Source organism: Halichoerus grypus, chromosome 2 (assembly GCF_964656455.1).
Source record: "Halichoerus grypus chromosome 2, mHalGry1.hap1.1, whole genome shotgun sequence".
NCBI lineage: Eukaryota > Metazoa > Chordata > Mammalia > Carnivora > Phocidae > Halichoerus > Halichoerus grypus.
The window spans coordinates 209,293,723-209,311,069 of NC_135713.1; the positions used below are offsets into that span (position 1 = coordinate 209,293,723).

General features: G+C 59.2%; 2 protein-coding genes across 12 annotated transcripts in view; one reads left to right on the plus strand and one right to left on the minus strand.

Moving 5' to 3' along the window:
* Positions 1–14,778, plus strand: part of TBCD (tubulin folding cofactor D) — a 155,503-nt gene extending 140,725 nt beyond the window's left edge. For all 3 annotated transcript variants that reach the window (XM_036092856.2, XM_036092871.2, XM_036092866.2), the window contains 10 exons: positions 1,273–1,356; positions 1,693–1,851; positions 1,925–2,063; positions 4,078–4,199; positions 6,123–6,200; positions 7,808–7,897; positions 8,155–8,242; positions 8,956–9,065; positions 10,980–11,064; positions 14,576–14,778. In XM_036092856.2, coding sequence (XP_035948749.1) covers positions 1,273–1,356; positions 1,693–1,851; positions 1,925–2,063; positions 4,078–4,199; positions 6,123–6,200; positions 7,808–7,897; positions 8,155–8,242; positions 8,956–9,065; positions 10,980–11,064; positions 14,576–14,590 — 970 coding nt within the window. In that variant the 3' untranslated portion in view covers positions 14,591–14,778. The remainder of the gene's footprint in view (positions 1–1,272; positions 1,357–1,692; positions 1,852–1,924; positions 2,064–4,077; positions 4,200–6,122; positions 6,201–7,807; positions 7,898–8,154; positions 8,243–8,955; positions 9,066–10,979; positions 11,065–14,575) is intronic.
* QTGAL (queuosine-tRNA galactosyltransferase) overlaps positions 10,546–17,347 on the minus strand; it is a 118,189-nt gene continuing 111,387 nt past the window's right edge. For all 9 annotated transcript variants that reach the window (XM_036092920.2, XM_036092898.2, XM_078066314.1 and 6 more), the window contains one exon: positions 10,546–15,520. The gene's annotated coding sequence lies outside the window, so the exon portion shown is untranslated. The remainder of the gene's footprint in view (positions 15,521–17,347) is intronic.

Here is a 17,347-nt window from a genome sequence, read left to right on the forward strand (position 1 = left end):
ACACAGCGAGAGAGGGGACACAAGCAGGGGGAGTGGGAGAGGGAGAAGCAGGCTTCCCACTGAGCAGGGAGCCCGACGCGGGGCTCGATCCCAGGACCCCGGGATCATGACCTGAGCTGAAGGCAGCCGCTCAATGACTGAGCCCCCCAGGAACCCCTATTTTTTTTTTTTAAACCATTCCTTGTAGTGCTAACCAAACCCAGAAAGTGTACACTCAGAATGGCGGAGGCTTTGGGTGTGCACACACTTGCAGGGAGCACGAAGGTCAGGCCTGTGGTGTGGGTGCGGGTCGCCTGATGCCCTCTGTGTGGGGTCGGACCGTGCGCCACCTGTAAGGAGCTGGTGAGGCCCCGAGGCTGTGTGTGCGGGCTTGGGTTTGTCCTCTGTGTGTCCTCTTCCCCCACCTCTCCTGTGGGTGCTGTACCCGCAGACGCTGGGGGGTCCGCAGGGCCCCGCCGTCCTCGTGTCTCCCACACCCTGCCCAGCCTGGCGCCTGCAGATGGGCAGGCATATGTCTCAGGTCCTGAGCAGCATCTGATTGGCAGCCATGCCCTGGGGACGGCCTGTCCCGCTCCCGTGAACCCCAGCCCGTGTCTGTCTCGTGCGTCCAGCAGCCCCACACCTGAGCTCAAGGCTTCACTGGCCAGGCTCCTGTGGGCCGGGGCCTCCGTCTGTCTGTCGGTGGAAGGGCCAGTGCCTGGCCTGCAGGACCAGCTGGCCTGGCTGGTGCGGGGCGGGTCTGTGGTCCCTGCTGCCCAGCTGTGTCCCCGGTCTGAAGTGCGGCTCTCACCCGGGTTCGGCCAGTCATGGTGTGGGCTCAGGTTTTCACGTTGTGGAAGCTTCGTTTTCTTCAGTGTGAGCGGATGTGGAGTGAGTCTGTCGCAGTGGAGAGCGACGCCCCGATCTGGAAGGGTGGTGGCAGACATGAGCTGCTCCGTATGCGTCTGTCCCTCAGTTTCTCTGCCGGGAGAAGGCCTTGTAGGCCAGGCCGCACTGCACGCACTGCACTTGGAGCTTTTGTGGGCCCCTCAGTGCCGTTTGTGTGCACGTGGGACCTGCATCCACCTTCGGGTGTCAGACATGCGTCCTTGCTCACAGAACGCGGGAGACAGTGCTCTAGCCAGCTGCGTGTACTGCGTTTAGTGGGCCTTTCCTACCGAAGTGATGGTCAGTCTCTGGAACTCGCCCTGGTTGAAGGTGTCTGAGCCTCCTGAGTGTGGCTGGCGGGTCACATGGCACCTGGGGCTCTTCATCGCCTCCTTGTCCCTGCAGGGTCCGTGAGGCCGCCATGACCAGTCTGATGGACCTGACGCTCCTGCTGGGGAGGGAGCAGCCAGAGCTGATCGAGGCCAGCATGTGAGTGCCTCCTGTGTGGGGGTCTGGCCCAGTCTGTGGGAGGATGCCAGCACTGGGGGCGAGGCCGGGGTCTCTGTGTCCAGTCTGCTCTCGCGGCCGGGGCCTCCCTTCCCTCCCTCCTACCTTCAGTTCCTTCCTGTGTCCCCTTACCCCCATCACCCAGCCCACCCCATCTGTCTGCACTGCTTCTACCCCAGACCTGGTGCTCAGGCCTCCGAGGGCTCAGGTTCACTGTGGCTGCGTCCCGTCGGCTGGAGTGGATGCCGTGCTCGCGGGGCCGCTCTGGCTGGTGCCCTGGGTTCAAGCTGGGCTAATGGCCTCGCTCTTGGTTTGTAGCTGTCAGCAGGTCATGTGTCATGTGGCCCAGCAGGCGAGTGAGAAGATTGACCGGATCCGTGCGCACGCCGCCCGCGTCTTCATGGCTCTGCTGCACTCTCACGGCTCTCCCATCCCACACGTGCCCCACCGAGGAGAGCTGGAAAAGCTCTTCCCCAGGTACGGGAGGCCGGGGTCCCCGACCCCCGGTGGGCGCGGGCCCCCCTCCAGCTTGTTGGCTCACTCTCTGCAGATCCGACATGGCCTCCGTGAACTGGAATGCGCCGTCCCAGGCCTTCCCTCGCATCACCCAGCTCCTGGGGCTGCCCACCTACCGCTACCACGTCCTGCTGGGGCTGGCCGTGTCCGTGGGCGGCTTGACTGAGTCGACGGTGAGGAGGCCTCTTCCCAGGCCCACGGTGGTGGGTGGCACCTGGTCCAGGGCTGGCGGTGTGGGAGGTCTGAGTGGGACAGCCAGAGGCTGAGAGGCACACGCTGGGAGGGCAGCTTGGTCCTCGCTGTGCTGGTCTTTTCTCTGCTTTGGGGGTCAAAGTGGGGTCAAGGGTCCGCCCCTTCCCCTGGCCTTGGGTTTCCAGGGCAGGACCCCCAAGGACAGTGTTACCTCTCCTGAGAGTGGGCTGGCGTTCCCAGTGGGAAGCTCAGTGGCAGGACTATTTAGGAGAACCTGAAGCACACAGAACCACAAGGAAAGTTGTGGCAAGCTTCTGTGTGGACGGTGTCCCGCCGCACACGGCATGGGGCAGCCTGGTTCTCCTGTGAGCGTTGGGCTCGGCGGCCCGTTTGGACCTCACCTACCAGCTGCTGCTTCGCCCTCTTTGCTTCTCTTTCCTCCTCTTTGTGCCGTCATTTTCTGGATAAGTCTGGTCTGTTGTGTGTGTTCCGTTTTCTCGTGTCCTTTCTGCTGTGGTAGGGGTCACATGTCCTTTTCGCTTGGACCCGGGAGCAGTGTCATGTGCACCCAACTTTGGAGCTGTTGGGGGGTGTCCTGCTCCCCTGTGCAGTCACACGTGGGTTTTCGTGGGGACAGTGAATGCGTTTTCACTCACCTGCCCGTGCTCTTGGGCGCCAGTGTTGCCAGAGCAAGAGCCCTGTCTGGTGGGGCTGCTGCTCCTGGTTCGGCTGTGGGGATGCCCCCCTCATCGCTCGCCTGGCGCTTGGCAGCTGCCCTCTGACGCTGCAGCCTGTGACCTGCTGGGATCTGTGGTCTGTGTTCTCTTCTGGAAACTTCTGTGCCCTCCTCATTCTCGTTCAGGATCTTCTCCTCCCGTATACCCCTTATGATCCCCACGTGTCCACCTGTGCTCCGTCCTCCCTGGTTTTCAGTCTTCTTTTCCAGGTACTATTTTGTTTTGCAGCTTTGTACAATCTGCTGTTTATTCCCTCCCCCTGCTGAATTTTTGGTTTTCATAATTCTGTTTTTTATTACCAAAGGTTCACTTTGTTTTGAAATCTCTCTTGTGCTTTTTCACTGCAGGCTTATCTGGGTTTTGTTTTTTGTGTTTTTTGTTTGTTTTTAAGAGAGCGCATGGGGGGGAGGGGCAGAGGGAGAGAGAATCTCAAGCAGACTCCCCACTGAGTGCAGAGCCTGACGATCTCACGACCCTGAGATCATGACCTGAGCCGAAATCAAGAGGCCGACGCTCAACCGACTGCACCACCCAGGCGCGCCCCACAGGCTCATCTTTGTGATCGCATTTTCCCCAAGAATTAACCTGCAGTGCTCTCTCGTGTGCCGTGTCTTGTAATTCTCGTACCTGTGCTCTTGGGTGGGAGGGGGTCTGTCGGCTCACTTCCTCCTGTTGACTCGTTCCTGGTCACTCCCCGTCCTGGGTCTGTGGCATGGAGACAGGCGACTCTGGTCTGGGGCCCTGTAGGCAGCTCTGGCAGCGGGTTTCTTCGGTGCCCCCCCAGCTGCTGGAGTCCTGCTGCCCCCACCGCCAGCCATGTCCGCATCCATGCGGTCACTGCGCGGGTCACTGCATCGATTCCTTCTGCTCATCCGTTGGGGTCTGTGGGGAGGGTCTCTGAGCCCAGCAGTGCCTTGGGGGCTACAGGTTGAGTTTGGAGTGGAAGGTGTCAGAGCATCTGGTCCCCTGACCTGCTTCTCGGGGAGACTGCAGCCTCCACTGAGGTCAACTTTTAGGGGTCGTGGTGTTCGGTCTGCACTACTGCCCCAGGAGAAGCATTTCTGGGTCAGTGCTCCTTCCATGTCTCTGTGCTTGTGTCCCATCTGGCGGGACGTTGCCAAGATCCCCATGCTGTGTTGGTCTGTCTCCTCGGCTCCGTCGTGGATGTTGGAGTGGAACCATCGCGGTGGATTCTGGGGCAGGTGGTGAGGGGGTGGCGGTCTTGTCACCATTACCAGAGTGCATCTCTGTGTTGCAGGTCAGGTACTCGACGCAGAGCCTCTTTGAGTACATGAAGGGGATTCAGAATGACCCACAGGCTCTGGAGGGCTTCGGGGGGACCCTCCTGCAGGTCTTCGAGGACAACCTTCTGAATGACAGGTGAGGGGTGGTGCCTTCGTCATGGTTTTCAGACCCCCACGGTCTCACTTGTACTTACCAGGATTTGCAAGGGGGCGGTGAGATAGCCCAGGTGGGGACCTGACTGCAGCCAGGCCAGGGAGTGCCCACAGCTCACGGCGCTCCACCAGCCACATCACCATCGTGGAGCTGCCACCAGCCTGCACTGTGGGCCAGCCAAATTAGGACTTTAAAGATGACCGAGGCTATGAGCCTGGGAGGGTACACGTGGCTCTTCCCCGAGGTGACATCTCCTTGGTCTGTGCATGGACACATCCACTGTGTGTCAAGATCTCTGCAGGCCAGGATTGGAATGTTGCAGCAAGAAATAGGACTTGTTTTCTGAGCATCTTTGCTGTATTGTTTTTGCTAACTGCTTTTCCATGAAGGCAGCGTGTAGACCCCTTGAGCCCTGACCTTGGAATTGGGGGTGTTTCCCAACGTGCTCTGAGAGGGTTGTTCTTGGACTTGGTTCTCAACTGTCCTGGGTAGCTGGGCCCCGGTCACAACAGTGTGGATGCAGGCCCTTGTTGGCCTGTCCTGTGCGTGGGAAGCAAATGGGAGCTCAGCCGATGGTCTTTTCTCTTTTCCTGGATAGCACTGAGTGTGAGTAAAGGGTGCAGTTCGGTAGACTTTGACTCTGTTGGCATCCCTGTAACTGTCACCAGTCAGGACACTGAACACGCCGTCACCCCTTCCAGCGCCCAGCCCTAGGCAACCACTCGCTGATCTGCTTTCTGTCACTGGGGTTCAGTGGGCATTTTCTACGAGTGTATTTCAATGGAATCTGCGGTGTGTCTGGCTTCCATTGTGCGGTCAGACCACACTTGGTTCCTCTGTTGACGGTCGTCAGGGTTGTTTGTGGCCGGAGTTATAAAGAAAGCTGTGGGGGACATTCGCAGACATGTCTGTGTGGACATGTCCCCACTTTGCTCCTGGGTCGGTGCTGAGGAGCAGGCTAGCTGGGCTGCATGGCAGGTGGATGTTCAACTTCTAAAAACTTGCCACACTGTTTTGCAAAGCGGTCACACCGTTTTATACCCTGCTGGGGCGTCTTGAGGGTCCAGGCGCGGTCTGTGTGTTCTGACCACTGTGGCCTGTCCTTTTGGCTTCGGGGCTTCCCTCCTGCCTGGCGTGGATTTCCTCCCCAGTGAGGGTCTGTTCAGACCTCCCGCCTATTTTTTAGTTGGGTAGTCGTGGTTTCCCGTCCTGCTGAGTTTTGAGATTTCTCGTGTGAGCTGCGCAAACCCTTTGTCAGATAGTGGCCTGCAGACACCGCCTTCCAGGTGGTGACCTGTCCTTCACGCGCTTGGCGGACTCTGAGCGGGCGCCTCCATGTGCACATGCTCCGGCTCCTCCCCCTGGTTTTTATGGGTGTGTTTGTTGTGTCAGAGCGAAGAGTCTTGGCCTGACTCAGGGTCACCAAGGTTTTCTCTTGATGTTTTCTAGAAGATCTATAGTGTTAGGTTTTATATTTAGACCTAAGGTCCGTTTTGGGTTATTTTCTGTGTGACACGAGTGACAGATCCATGTGTGTGTGTTGTTTCTGCGTGTGGGTGTCCAGTGTGTTGAAATCTGTCCCTTCCACAGTGTTGCTTTTCCACTTTTTCATCAGTTTTGGATATGTAAGCTCATTTCTGGGTTTTTCTGCTCCTTGGTCTGTGCTGTTGTGCTCCCTTGGGCTTTGCGGGTGAAATTAAGTGGTGCAGCTCACTCTCGCGTCCCTTAGTTGTTTGGCTTTTTTTGATCGTTAGTGTTTCCGTGTGACTTGTACAGTAGGATTGTCGTTTTCTACACAATGTCTCGTCCGGATTTGGGTTGGGACGGTGCTGACTCTGGGGGAGTCCGCATCTTGGTGATTCCGGGGTTGGCGCCTGGGGCCTCAGCATTCGCCCTCCCGCTCAGGGTGTCTGTGCCGCTGCTGAAGACGCTGGACCAGATGCTCGCCAATGGGTGCTTCGACCTCTTCACCACGGAGCAGGAGTAAGTACGCCCCGCTCGGTGCCCCTGTGCTGGGCAAGCCTCGCAGCCCGCCCCGTAGAGACAGAGCGAGGAGAAGCAGAGGTGAGAATGTGGAAGGTGACTTCCAGCACGTTCAGGTCTGGTCCATGCCGGCAAGAGGCTTTGGCGCCTCCGGCCAGGCTCCTGCTGTGGCCCCTGACACTCAGGTGGGAAAAAACCCAAGCAGGTGAGGTAACCACCCTGCCCCCCCGCCGACCAAAGGGGGCCTGGCAGTCAGGGCGGTCATGGGCAGTGGAACAGGGTGGAGACGGGCAGTGCAGAGCGTCTCGACTGTCACAGGAGGACCGAGTGGGGCTGTGGGGGCTGGCCGGGTGTGGGCACAGAGGGTGGGTGTGTGCAGGGACACGGACACATGGCAGCCCCGAGTCTGCTCCTGGCCAGTGAGCTCTGGTGTGTGGGCTCACAGTGGCTGGTTTATCTTGTTAGGAGCCTGAGGACTTTCCCTGGATCCCAGACCTTGAGGGCTTTGCCCCTGGGCTGGGCATCTTATGCCCTGGCGGGGAGGGGGGGGCTGGAGCTTCCTTCTGGGCACGTTTCAGGGACTTGGGAAGAGCTGTGCCAGGTGGGCCCCGCCTGGTGTTTTCCCATGTTAATTGTCTCCCACTCTGTCCCACGCCCCCGGGCCCGGCCCGAATCTGGGGTCATGCTTTTCTGTCTAAAGAACATCTCTCAGAGGAGATGGATATTCAAGGCTGTAATCCAGTGGAAAGTACTCAGAGGGTGGGGGGGCATATGAATCCGTATGAGGCGTATGAGGTCAGCAAGGGAGCGGGTGTAGACCAAGAAAGGCCCCAGTGGAGCTGTGGGGTGTCCTGTTGTTAGGAGGACGGGGAGCAGAGCCACGGGGAAGTAGGCCGAGCTGGAAGAGCACGTCACAGTAGGTTGTCAGTGGTGTGAGTCATGTGGTCACGTAGGTGGAGGACGTGGTGGTCACTCGGTCCCCAACAAGCGTTTCAGTGAGCTGTGGGGAGACGCCTGAAGAGGGGAGGGGGCTGGAGCTGCATACCGACAGCTCTGGGTGACAGGGACCTGGAGGAGGTGGGTGGGGGCGCCAGCAGGTGGAGGGAGACCAAGGGCCACTTTCCCTGAGGACAAAGAAGAGGGAGCGGGGGCAGTGGAACCCCCAGCAGCGGCTTGGAGAGGAGGACCATGTCTGTGTCGTTGGGAGCCTTGCTGGCCTTGCTGGCCTGGCCCCACGTCGTCCTCAGCTGTGCAGAGTGGAGGAGGACGTGTGTCCATGCTCCGGCCACTCCTGGGTTCTCCTTGGACCCGGGAGCTGGGCCTGGTTACAAGCTGGTCATCGCTTCCTTTGATCCCGGGCTGAGCCTGCACTCGCTGGACTTGCCGGGGATGGGCTGTCTGTGTGCCCCTCCGGTTGGTGAGGGTGGGGAGGCGCATGCCGGGGACAGGCACTGGCCAAGGAGCCAGTTAGTGTGGCTGCGTGGCACCCCTGGGGGACAAGGCCCTCTGATCATCTGGTGGCAGCGCCGTCGCCGGATGCCACAGCATGTCCGTGCGGCACATGCTCGCTGAAAGCTCGTCTCTGGCATCGTGTTCTTCCCTTTTAGCCACCCCTTCAGTGTGAAGCTGCTCGCGCTTTGTAAGGAGGAAATCAAGAAGTCCAAGGACGTGCAGAAACTGCGGTCCAGCGTCGCGGTGTAAGTTCTGAGTTCCCCGCTGTGACGGTGAAGGGAAGGGCGGTCAGGAGGGAGAGACGCGGACTTCATCTTAGTCTCCGTGCGTCTGGAGTTGGTGCTCTGACGTCCGCGGAGAACACCTGTGTCTCTCGCAGGGGTCAGCTGCGACGGCCTCCCGGGAGGGGCTGTGCCTCGTTTTGGGGAGCGTGCTCACGTGGGGCAGGTTTTCGCGGACACAGGCCCGGTTCCCCCGAGGCTGGAGGTCAGTGTTGTTGCAGGTTCTGTGGGATGGTGCAGTTCCCGGGCGACGTGAGGAGGAAGGTGCTCCTGCAGCTGAGCCTTCTGCTCTGCCACCAGTTCCCCGTGGTGAGTGCCCCGCTCCAGGCGTCCTCCGTGGTGGCGCCGCGGCCCCGACCCCTGCAGCGTGTGCGAGGGGCCCTGGGCCTGACAGCACCCTCACTCACACGCCACCTGCCCAGGTCAGCTGTCCTGCAAATTCCATTTTCCACTGGCTAAAAAAACGCTCTTCAGATAATCCCAATGTGTCATTTTCCTAAAAGGGACAAGTGACATTTACACCTAACCCATTGGCTCAAAGTGGGGTCCAGTCTGGGCCCGGCTGCAACCCCCCATCAGAAATGCGGGTTCTCAGGCTGCCCAGCCTGCTGAGTTGCCCTGGCGTGGGCCCCGGGGCTTCTGAGACCATCCCGCCCCATGAGCGGAGTTGCCGGTGGGCAGCTAGGGAAGAAAGCAGGTGAGGCAGTTTCCCTGACGAGGGCCAGGTTTTCCATGAAGCATTTCAGTCAGAGCAAGGTGGCCTGGCTTCTCCCTGATGAGGCTGCCATGGGGGCGGCAGGGGAACGGGGTGGCCCAGGCCACAGCCTGCGGGGTCACCTGTCAAGCCGTGGCCAGGGTCTCCTGAGCCAGGATCCCAGGTCACCTCCTTATTAACAGCCTGCATGGTGCCCAAGCAGGTCTCAGGTTCCATTTGGACCCAGGGTTGGCTCCCTGGTCAGGGTCCCGTCCCCCTGGGTTCTCATGGGTGTTTCCCTCCTGTTGACGTGCTCCATCCTGCCCAGATCCGGAAGACCACGGCTAGCCAGGTGTACGAGATGCTGCTCACCTACGGTGACATCATGAGTGAGGACGTCCTTGATGAGGTCATGACTGTGCTGGGCACCACGGCCTGGTGAGTGCGAGGCCCCTTCCCGTCTTCCTGCCGGGTTAGGGGCGGCATCTCGGTGAATGGGGATGTCCAGAATCTCCCTTCCTGTCCCCGAGGCCTCCCCGACAAACCCTCTGAAGCGACAGGGAAAGCAGGGGTCCCGGCCCTCGACGCCTCTGCTCTGAGGAGGTGGTGACCTTATGTCTGCCCACAGGTCCCCACTGATACCCAAGGGGCTGGGCAGGCCCCCTGGACACAGGGCGGGGAGGGGGCGCCTCCCGTTCAGGTGGGAAGGTGTTCAGAGTGCAAAGGTGGGTGGTTCTGACCACTGATTGTGTGTGTCTCGTTGGGCTGCTTTCGTTGACTTAATAGCATCGCAGGCTCTCGGTGCTGATGGGGTCACTTCAGGAATGGCTCCCCTGCCCCTGAATGGCAGTGTCAGGAGTGCCAAGAAGGGAGTGGTGCAGGAGGCCGTTTACCCTCTGCGGGGACGCGCTCGCATGGTGGCCGTGGCGGGAGGCCGTGGTGGGACATCAGGAAGGGTGGAACAGGTGCCCCCTGTCCCCGACATCCAGTTCTTTCCTGGGGCACCCAGGGCCATTGGCTTCTCCTGGGTCCCTCAAGGCAGAGCTGGGCCCCAGACTTGTTTCCGGTACAGCGTCCTGTGGTGTCTGTCGGCAGGGTTGAAGACGTGTGAGGAATGGGGGCCAGGGCTAATGGAGGAGGGCACACGGGCAGCGTGTCTGAGAGCAGGAGGGTACAGCCTGGGGCGCACCGGATAACGAGTCCCAACAGACACATGGGGGATACCCGCTACGGTCCAGGCACACGCTCAGCTGCGGGTGCACCCCTACAAGGCGACCCCTCCCGTCCCCTCCCCACCCATCTTGGAGAGGTCTGGAGGTGGCCCCTGGAGGCACCAGTGATAAGGAGCCTTTGTGCCGATGGTGGACTGGGCTCTGTTAGGGTCCGCGCGCTCACATCAGCAGGCGAGGACACGTGTATGTGTTTATGTGCGTTTCCCTCGAGATTGTGATGTTCCTAAGAGGGCTGAGCTGTGCAGAGCCTCAGGGGCCGGCTCCCTGGCTGGGGTGTGGACAGAAGAGGGCCTTTGGTTCTAGGGCTTCCTCAGGGTTCTCAGGGAGACATTTATCTTGGGGATGAGGGAGTTCAGCGAACGTCTTTGCGGGAGCCGCTCATGAAAGCTCCAGAACAGAAAACATGGGTGCCCCCGCTCTCTGAGCAATGGGCTGCTGACCCGACCCCGTTCCCCAGGGCCCGCTCTCTTCAGCGTCTGCGGAGAGAGTCGTGGTTCTTCCTGCGGAGTGCGCGGCCATGTGGTCAACTTCACAAACACACAGGCATCTAGCAGATGCGATTCTAAGACAGCCTGGAAGGGGGGCCTGGTGCTGAAGCGCCCGGTTGCTCCTTCCTCCCCACGTGGGGCGCACAGGGCTCTTTCCCCACAACCCAGTCGCTTTCTGTTGAAGGAAATGCCAAAGGATTTTACAGTAATTTGTTTGTATTTTTATTCTAAAAAAAAAGATAATCTTTATTTTTATGAAAGTGATAAACAGCTTTCAGGGGGTCAAATAAAACTTTAAAAACCCACCTACCCCACCTTTCCAAGTCTCAGCATTTCTGGAAGTCTGGGGGCCACCTGTCTGGGGCCACGCCTCCCTGTGGGGCACCCCCTTTTGGGGGCTCCTCCTCCATGGTTTCCCCAGAAGGGTGCCAGGAGCAAGGGCTGTGTATCACCCACACCCGAGCGAGGGTTTTCCTGGTGCCGTTTTCCCTGGTCCCCCCACCGCGGAAACTAAGATGCTGGGGTTCTGCGCACCCAGCGGGCAGTTGCCTGAGAGTTTATGGCTCATGACAGGCTTAATTGCAAGCCGACCGTCCGCGCTGCTGAAGCTGCTCTTGCCCTCTCTTCCCCAGGGACGCGGAGCTCCCGCTCGTGAGAGGCCAGCGGAACCGCCTGTGTGACCTCCTTGGCGTGCCCAGACCTCAGCTGGTCCCCAAGGTAACCGCATGGCCCTCGGCCCTGTGAGACTTGGGGGCCCTTCCCACGCGAGCCACCATTCTGAGCTTGAGTCTGGAACGTTCTGGGTTGTACTGACCGGCTGGTGTGTTTCCCCACCCCGCCAGCCCCTCGTGTGCTTTTGCCGGCTCCTCCTCAAAGGCTCCTGCCTGCCTTGTCCCCACCAGGCACGTGCCAGGTGTGTCCTGTGGGCACGACATCCGGGACAGGCCCTCTGCCTGGCAGGTGGCTGTCCTGTGCCGCCAGCCCTCAGCGGAGTTGGTAGCGACCGGGCTCGCTCCTCTCACATGAGGTCCTCAGTGCCGCTGTCTGGTTTCCACCATCACCATCTCCCCGGACACTCGTCCTGTCCGGGGACTTTGTCACCCCCAGAGTCTCCGGGGCTGCCCAGTGAGGCGTCAGTCTTTTCCACGGCGTTGGTGTGTGCACGGTAGATGCAGTTTTCTGAGCTCGCAGGGCCCCGAGCTGTCCTTCCAGGTTCTGCGTGGCTGTTGGGGGATTTTAGGCTCTTGCGTGTGCGCTTGCAGGGGATCAGGGTGGACTCAGGCTGTGGGCTCCACTGGAGCTCCAGTGCAGGGCACAGCCGCGTGTTCTGTGAATGCTGGGCTCGGAGGCGGTTCCTCGGCCCCACGGCGCTCCCGATCCTGCCTCGCTGGCCATATTCCCCTGGACCTGGGTTGGATCCCTGACTGCTTTTGAGCTTTTACTGAGCAAGAACATCCATACAGAAGTGAGCGCTGTCCAGCTCTGCGCACACGAGGGACGAGCACCTGGCTCAAGGGTGGAGCCTCCTGGGCTGGCTGCTGCTGCTGGGCTGGAGGGTTGCTGCCCCCGGTGCTGGCGGGCAGGTTCCAGAACGTGCTCGCACTGCATGTGCTGTGCGTTGTGGTTGTTGGCGTGTGCGTCCCCTTCTGTGCTTTTTCTGGGCTGTCTGATGCATATGGGCTCTGGACCTGTGTCTGCAGGATCTCCCCCTCTGGGGGCAGCTTTCTCATCCTTAGGTTTCATAGGTTCCAACTTACCCTTTCTTCCCTTTCTGTTCTGTTTCGTGGGTCTGTTTAAGGTCTTTACTGATTCTAAGGCTGTGTCTCCTCGGTGTTTCTTAAAGCTTTATTGTTTCGTCTCCTACATTTAGATTTGAGGCCACTCTGGACTGGCGTTTGCATGTGGTACTGGGGAAAGGTCAGCAGATGCGTCTTCCGTGCGCAGTCCTTGCAGCTCCATTCTGGCCAGTGTCACCATGGCCAAAATTGGGCCACACGTGGGGCTCTCCTCTTGGGTCCTCTGTCCTCCGGGTCTCTGTCTGTAAGCCAGACACAGGTGGGTCTTATGGGATGTCGTGGTGCTCACGTGAGTCCATCTCCAGTTTTATTTTTCTAAGACCATCTTGACTCTTGGCCTTTAGGGTTTCAGAAACCCCTGCAGAATAGTCTCGTCAGTTTGCACCGCGGAACCAGCCAGGCATTCGGCCGAGGGTGGCTTGGAGCCTGCGGGTCCACCTGGCAAGGACTGGTGTCTGTGATGCTGAGGCTTGCAGCCTTGAGCACTCAGGAGCGCTTTGTGCTGTATGGATTGGAGAAGGGATGCCACACTGTTCCAGCTCTTGGAATTCTGTTTGTTTTTCCTTTCTTTTCTCTCTTGGCATTTCAATTTGGGAAGTTTCTATTGACCAATCTTCAGGTTGACGGATTCTTTCCCTGATGATGTCTAGTCTTCATTTCTCTGTGTGTCTGATTTCTGGCATTTCCTTTGATTCTTCCTTAGACTTTCCGCCTCTGCTTTCACTGCCCGTCTGTCCTTGGTGGCACCCACTTTCCCCATCAGAGCTCCTGGCACATTAATGATAGTTGTTTTAAACCCCGTCTGGTCATTCCAACTCTGCACGTCTGAGTCTGGTTTTGGTTTTGGTACCGTCTCTCCCAACTTTTTCTTACCTTTTAGCACGTTTTGTAAGTTTGTCTTGAAAGCCAGACATGTTGTGCCGGTAGCAGGAACTGAGGCAAGTGGGCCTCAGGCCTGTGAAGGTCTGTTTGTCTGGCAGGGGCCCCTGTGTGTTCGGTACTGCAGCAGCCTCCAGAGCTTTGAACTTCTCCAGCACGTCATGCCCTTGCCTGGGGCGTCCCTGCACTGTCCCCCTCTGAGGATTGGTGTCTGGGTGCTCTTTGAGAGCGGACCCATGGCCGTGACCCTGGAGTCCTGCTGGAGAGGTGGCAGGATGTGGGGCAGTTTGTAGTCATCTGAGCAAACCTCAGGCTTGGGCTCCCCGCCGTCCCCCTGTAGGTATCATGGGCTCAGGCCTGTCCCCTGGACAGGAGACCCTCGTGCTGAAGACGCCCAGGTGCGACTCACAGCAGTCAGCTGCCAGAGTGCAGGGGGCTTTCCAGGTTTATGACCAGGTGAACCTGCGGGCTCCCCCCAAGATGGCACCCCCAGAGTCTTGCCCTCCTGCTAGCTCACACCCGCCTCTGGCAGCTTGTCGAGTCGGCACTCAGGCGTGCCTTCCGCTCTGTGGTGAGCTCCAGCAGCCTCTGCTCCAGGCCAAGTCTGCATTTGTCCATCTCCGCATTGGGGGGGCTCCACTCTGATGAGGCTGCGAACATGCGGCTGTTCCCCGAATGCCCTCAGGGCTTCCCAAACCTGCCTGCCCGCTCCTCGTTCTGACGTCTCGGTGTCGCGGTATGTCGCAAGCGACGGCACTGGGTGCCTGTGGGCTTAAGTTTGTGCCACCGTCTTGGTGACCTGACCATCACTTGGAAATACTCTGCCTGTAAGAATGCTCTGTGCCCTCCAGTCTGCTTTGTCTGATGGTAATGCGGCCACACTGGATTTTTGGTTGTCGTTTACACGTTTTCCTTTCTGTGTTTTCTTACATTTAAGTAGACGGCTTATAAATGATAATTAGGTCTTATCTGTTTTTAATCTACTTTAATTATCAACTCGTTGGGAGTGTTTTGTGTCCTTCTACTTAACGTGTGATTACGATTCGGTTGGGTTTACGGCTGCCATCTTTGATTCTTGTCTGATCTCAGTTTTCCTGCGGGTCTTCCAGTGAGGACCGCGGGTGCCCGGCGGCGTGAAGGGAGGGTGGCACCAGCCACTGTCCCAGCACGTGACCCCCTGCCAGCCTTCCGAGCAGCCTCTTTCCTCTGTGTCCTGTCAGCTTTTCAGTCTTTCGTCCTCCGGGCACCTGGAATCACGCTGTTATTTCTGGGATGGTTTTCCTGCTCCCCTCTGCTGCCACATGGGGTGGTGGCCGTGCCCGTCTTCTCTTAGGCCCCCCGGGTGGCACCGTGAGGAGTGGGGACGGCAGGCCAAGCACAACATGGGCTTTCCAACTAAACGTGCCGTGTATGCTTTTATCAGGAAAATCTGACGCACGGGTAGATGAAAATGGGGGGCGGAGTACCGGGGACCTCCCCGCTGCTCCCCAGGTCGTGTCGGCCACGGGGTTCGGGGGGGGGGCGGTACTGACCTTGTGCTGTGTCCCCCACAGCCTGGCACCCGCTGAGGCCCCCCTGCCCACCCGGCAGAGAGGAGGAGCCCGATGATGGTCAGCACGAGACATCTGGATGCGGCACTGAGGGACTTGGAGATGGTCACCACAGCAGTGGCTTTTCCTCACACGTGTCCTGGGGTGTTGGTGCTTTTGTCTTCGTGTCCCTGGGAACCCCCGTCTATAAAATCATGTCCTAAGCAGTTCTGTGTCTCTGTGTCTGACACTGATTGGGGAGGGGTGCAGGGGGTGGCCCCGGGCGACCAGGCCCAGGTCCCAAGTTCCTCCCCTCCCCTCCCCCCGGCCCCGTTGTTGTGCCCAGCACATGTGGGCATTGCCCGTGGCCACCAACCCCTCACAGTTTTGTGCAACCAAAGAATCCTGCCTGAGACGGGCTGTGACCCCACAGGAGAGGCTCGTGGCAGCTAGTTAGGAACCCGACCGAGAGGTAGGTGTGTGGCCACCCCAGCATCTGCCACGGCGGATGTTCTTCAGGATACCGGGTTCTCTGGCGCCATGTGGGAAGCTCCACAGCTGATTCCTTCGTTCCTGAGAAAGTGCCTCTTTCTAACTGCCCCGAGCAGACCTAACCTAAAGGCCAGCGAGGCCGACGTGCACGAAGGTTCGCCACCTCGGCTCACGTGGCCACTGTACGCTGTCTCGCGGGCTGAGGCCTGGACCGCGGCGTCACGGGCACTGCCACGCACATGTGAGGCGAAGGTGGTGGCCGTGCTGTGGTCGGGGCCATGACCGAGGACGGACGGTGTCTGGGCTGGGGAACGAGCTGCCCCCGCGGGTGCGTGTGGCAGTGGGGGCCGAGGGAGCCGGTGGGTCCTGGCAGGCCTGGCTGCTGCTTCCTTCACAGGGAGCGGTTTTCTTGCCTGGGCTAAGCTGCTGACTTGTGGAGCGTTTACCTTCCATGGGCTACACCTCCTCTCAGACCCCCTGAAAGAGAAAGTCTGGTGTTACTTCGTGGATTAACTTCTATTTTATTCAAACCTTAAAACATGCTTCCCTCTCAAAAATAAGTAGGGAGCTCTGCATTTTAGATGGAAGACTAGTCAGAGATCCCTCGGCTGGCGGGGGTCATACACCAGGGTCCCAGAGGACTGGGGGGGGGGGAACGGTACCCGCAGAGCAGTGTCTGGACCTTAGCTGCAGAAAGCCAAGCAAGCCGCTTCTGAGAAGCAATACGATGAACTGTTTTTAGTGTCTTTTTAAAAATCCACAAGATTCAGGGGCGCCTGGGTGGCTCGGTCGGTTGAGTGCCTTCGGCTCAGGTCGTGATCCCGAGGTCCTGGGATCGAGCCCCACGTCGGGCTCCCTGCTCTGCGGGAAGCCTGCTTCCCCCTCTCCCACTCCCCCTGCTGTGTTCCCTCTCTCGCTGTGTGTCTCTCTGTCAAATAAATAAAATCTTTAAAAAAATAAATAATAAAAATCCACAAGATTCCCAAGAGAAGCCCTTTTGGAGACCTGGAGCCGGGCGAGCTCACCACAGCCCCAACACCGTACTGCACAGCCCTCCCTCACCACTGCGGCCTGACTGCAGCCCGAGCGGAACCACCCTGACCCGCTGGCTGCACACGGCCCCGCGCCTCTGCTCGCCCTCAGCCACGTCAGCTCCGTGGGTCCCCCTCGCTCTGACCAGGTTGCAGCTGCAGTTCCCGGAGGGCCCCCCGGGCCCGGGTGGTAGATCTAGGTGAGAGGAGCCCCACACACTCACAGCTTAGAGTGTAGCCAGGAGCAGACCTGTTAGCACAACCAGGGCCCGGGGGCAACATGCAGTGGGCAGCGTGTGGGCTGCCGTGGAGGGGCTGTGCAGTGGGTGGGCACCGGACAGAGGAGAGCACCTTCTGGCTCCAGAAAGGAAAGAGCTCGGTGAGTCTGAGGAGGAGCAAGAAGCCAGTGTGCCTGGAACAGAATGTGCACGGCACAAAACCGAACCTCCCCGTGAGCGGGCACTGGGTCCTGAGCATCCGTGTCTGTCGAGCCTGAGACACGTAGGGAAGTCTCGTTCCGGCGGCAGTGTGGGGGTAGGACATAAGGCCCATGCGGAGCTGGGACCCTGGGTGGCTGCGCCCTCAGCAGCAGCACGGATGAGAGCGAGGGGACGGCACCTCGTCACCGTCTCCCCTGGAGCTGGCGGGGGAAGGAGTCTCCTGGAGGTCCGCCCGGAGGAACCTGTGCAGCTCTCAAAACTAACCCGGAAAATGTGCTCAAACTGCCGGCCCAACCAGTGGTGCTCCCAGACAGTGGGCAGAAGAGGCAGAAACCTCTGTGAAAGTGTGCAGGCTCATCTCTATGGACAGAACGGGAAGAACCCAAACCCACGCTCCAGAAGGGTCACAAAATACACAAACGGAATTATCAGCAAGACTTAATGGAAGCAGACACCAAAAGACTGAGATGTTGGTAATATCAGCCACAAAATAGGACATTTGTTTTTTGAAAGGGCTAGAAATTATCAAGAGATTGGGGGGAAAAGCTCCCTGGATGGATTTAAACAACCAACTAGACACAGCTGAAGAAATTATCCAGAAAAATAGGAGAGACTGCAGAAAGAATTTGGTGTGTACAGAGAGTCACGGGGGCTCGTCCCCAGATGCTGGAGCCTGCAGACCCCTCGCGGGGGTAGGAGCACACCCCGCATGTGCGGCCGCAGCGCTGCCCACCCCGACCGCAGGGGCCCCTGCCGTGCGAGGGAAAGGAACGGTCCACGTGGCAGAACCGCATACGTGGGAAAACCATCACCGAAGAGTCACATCCAGATGA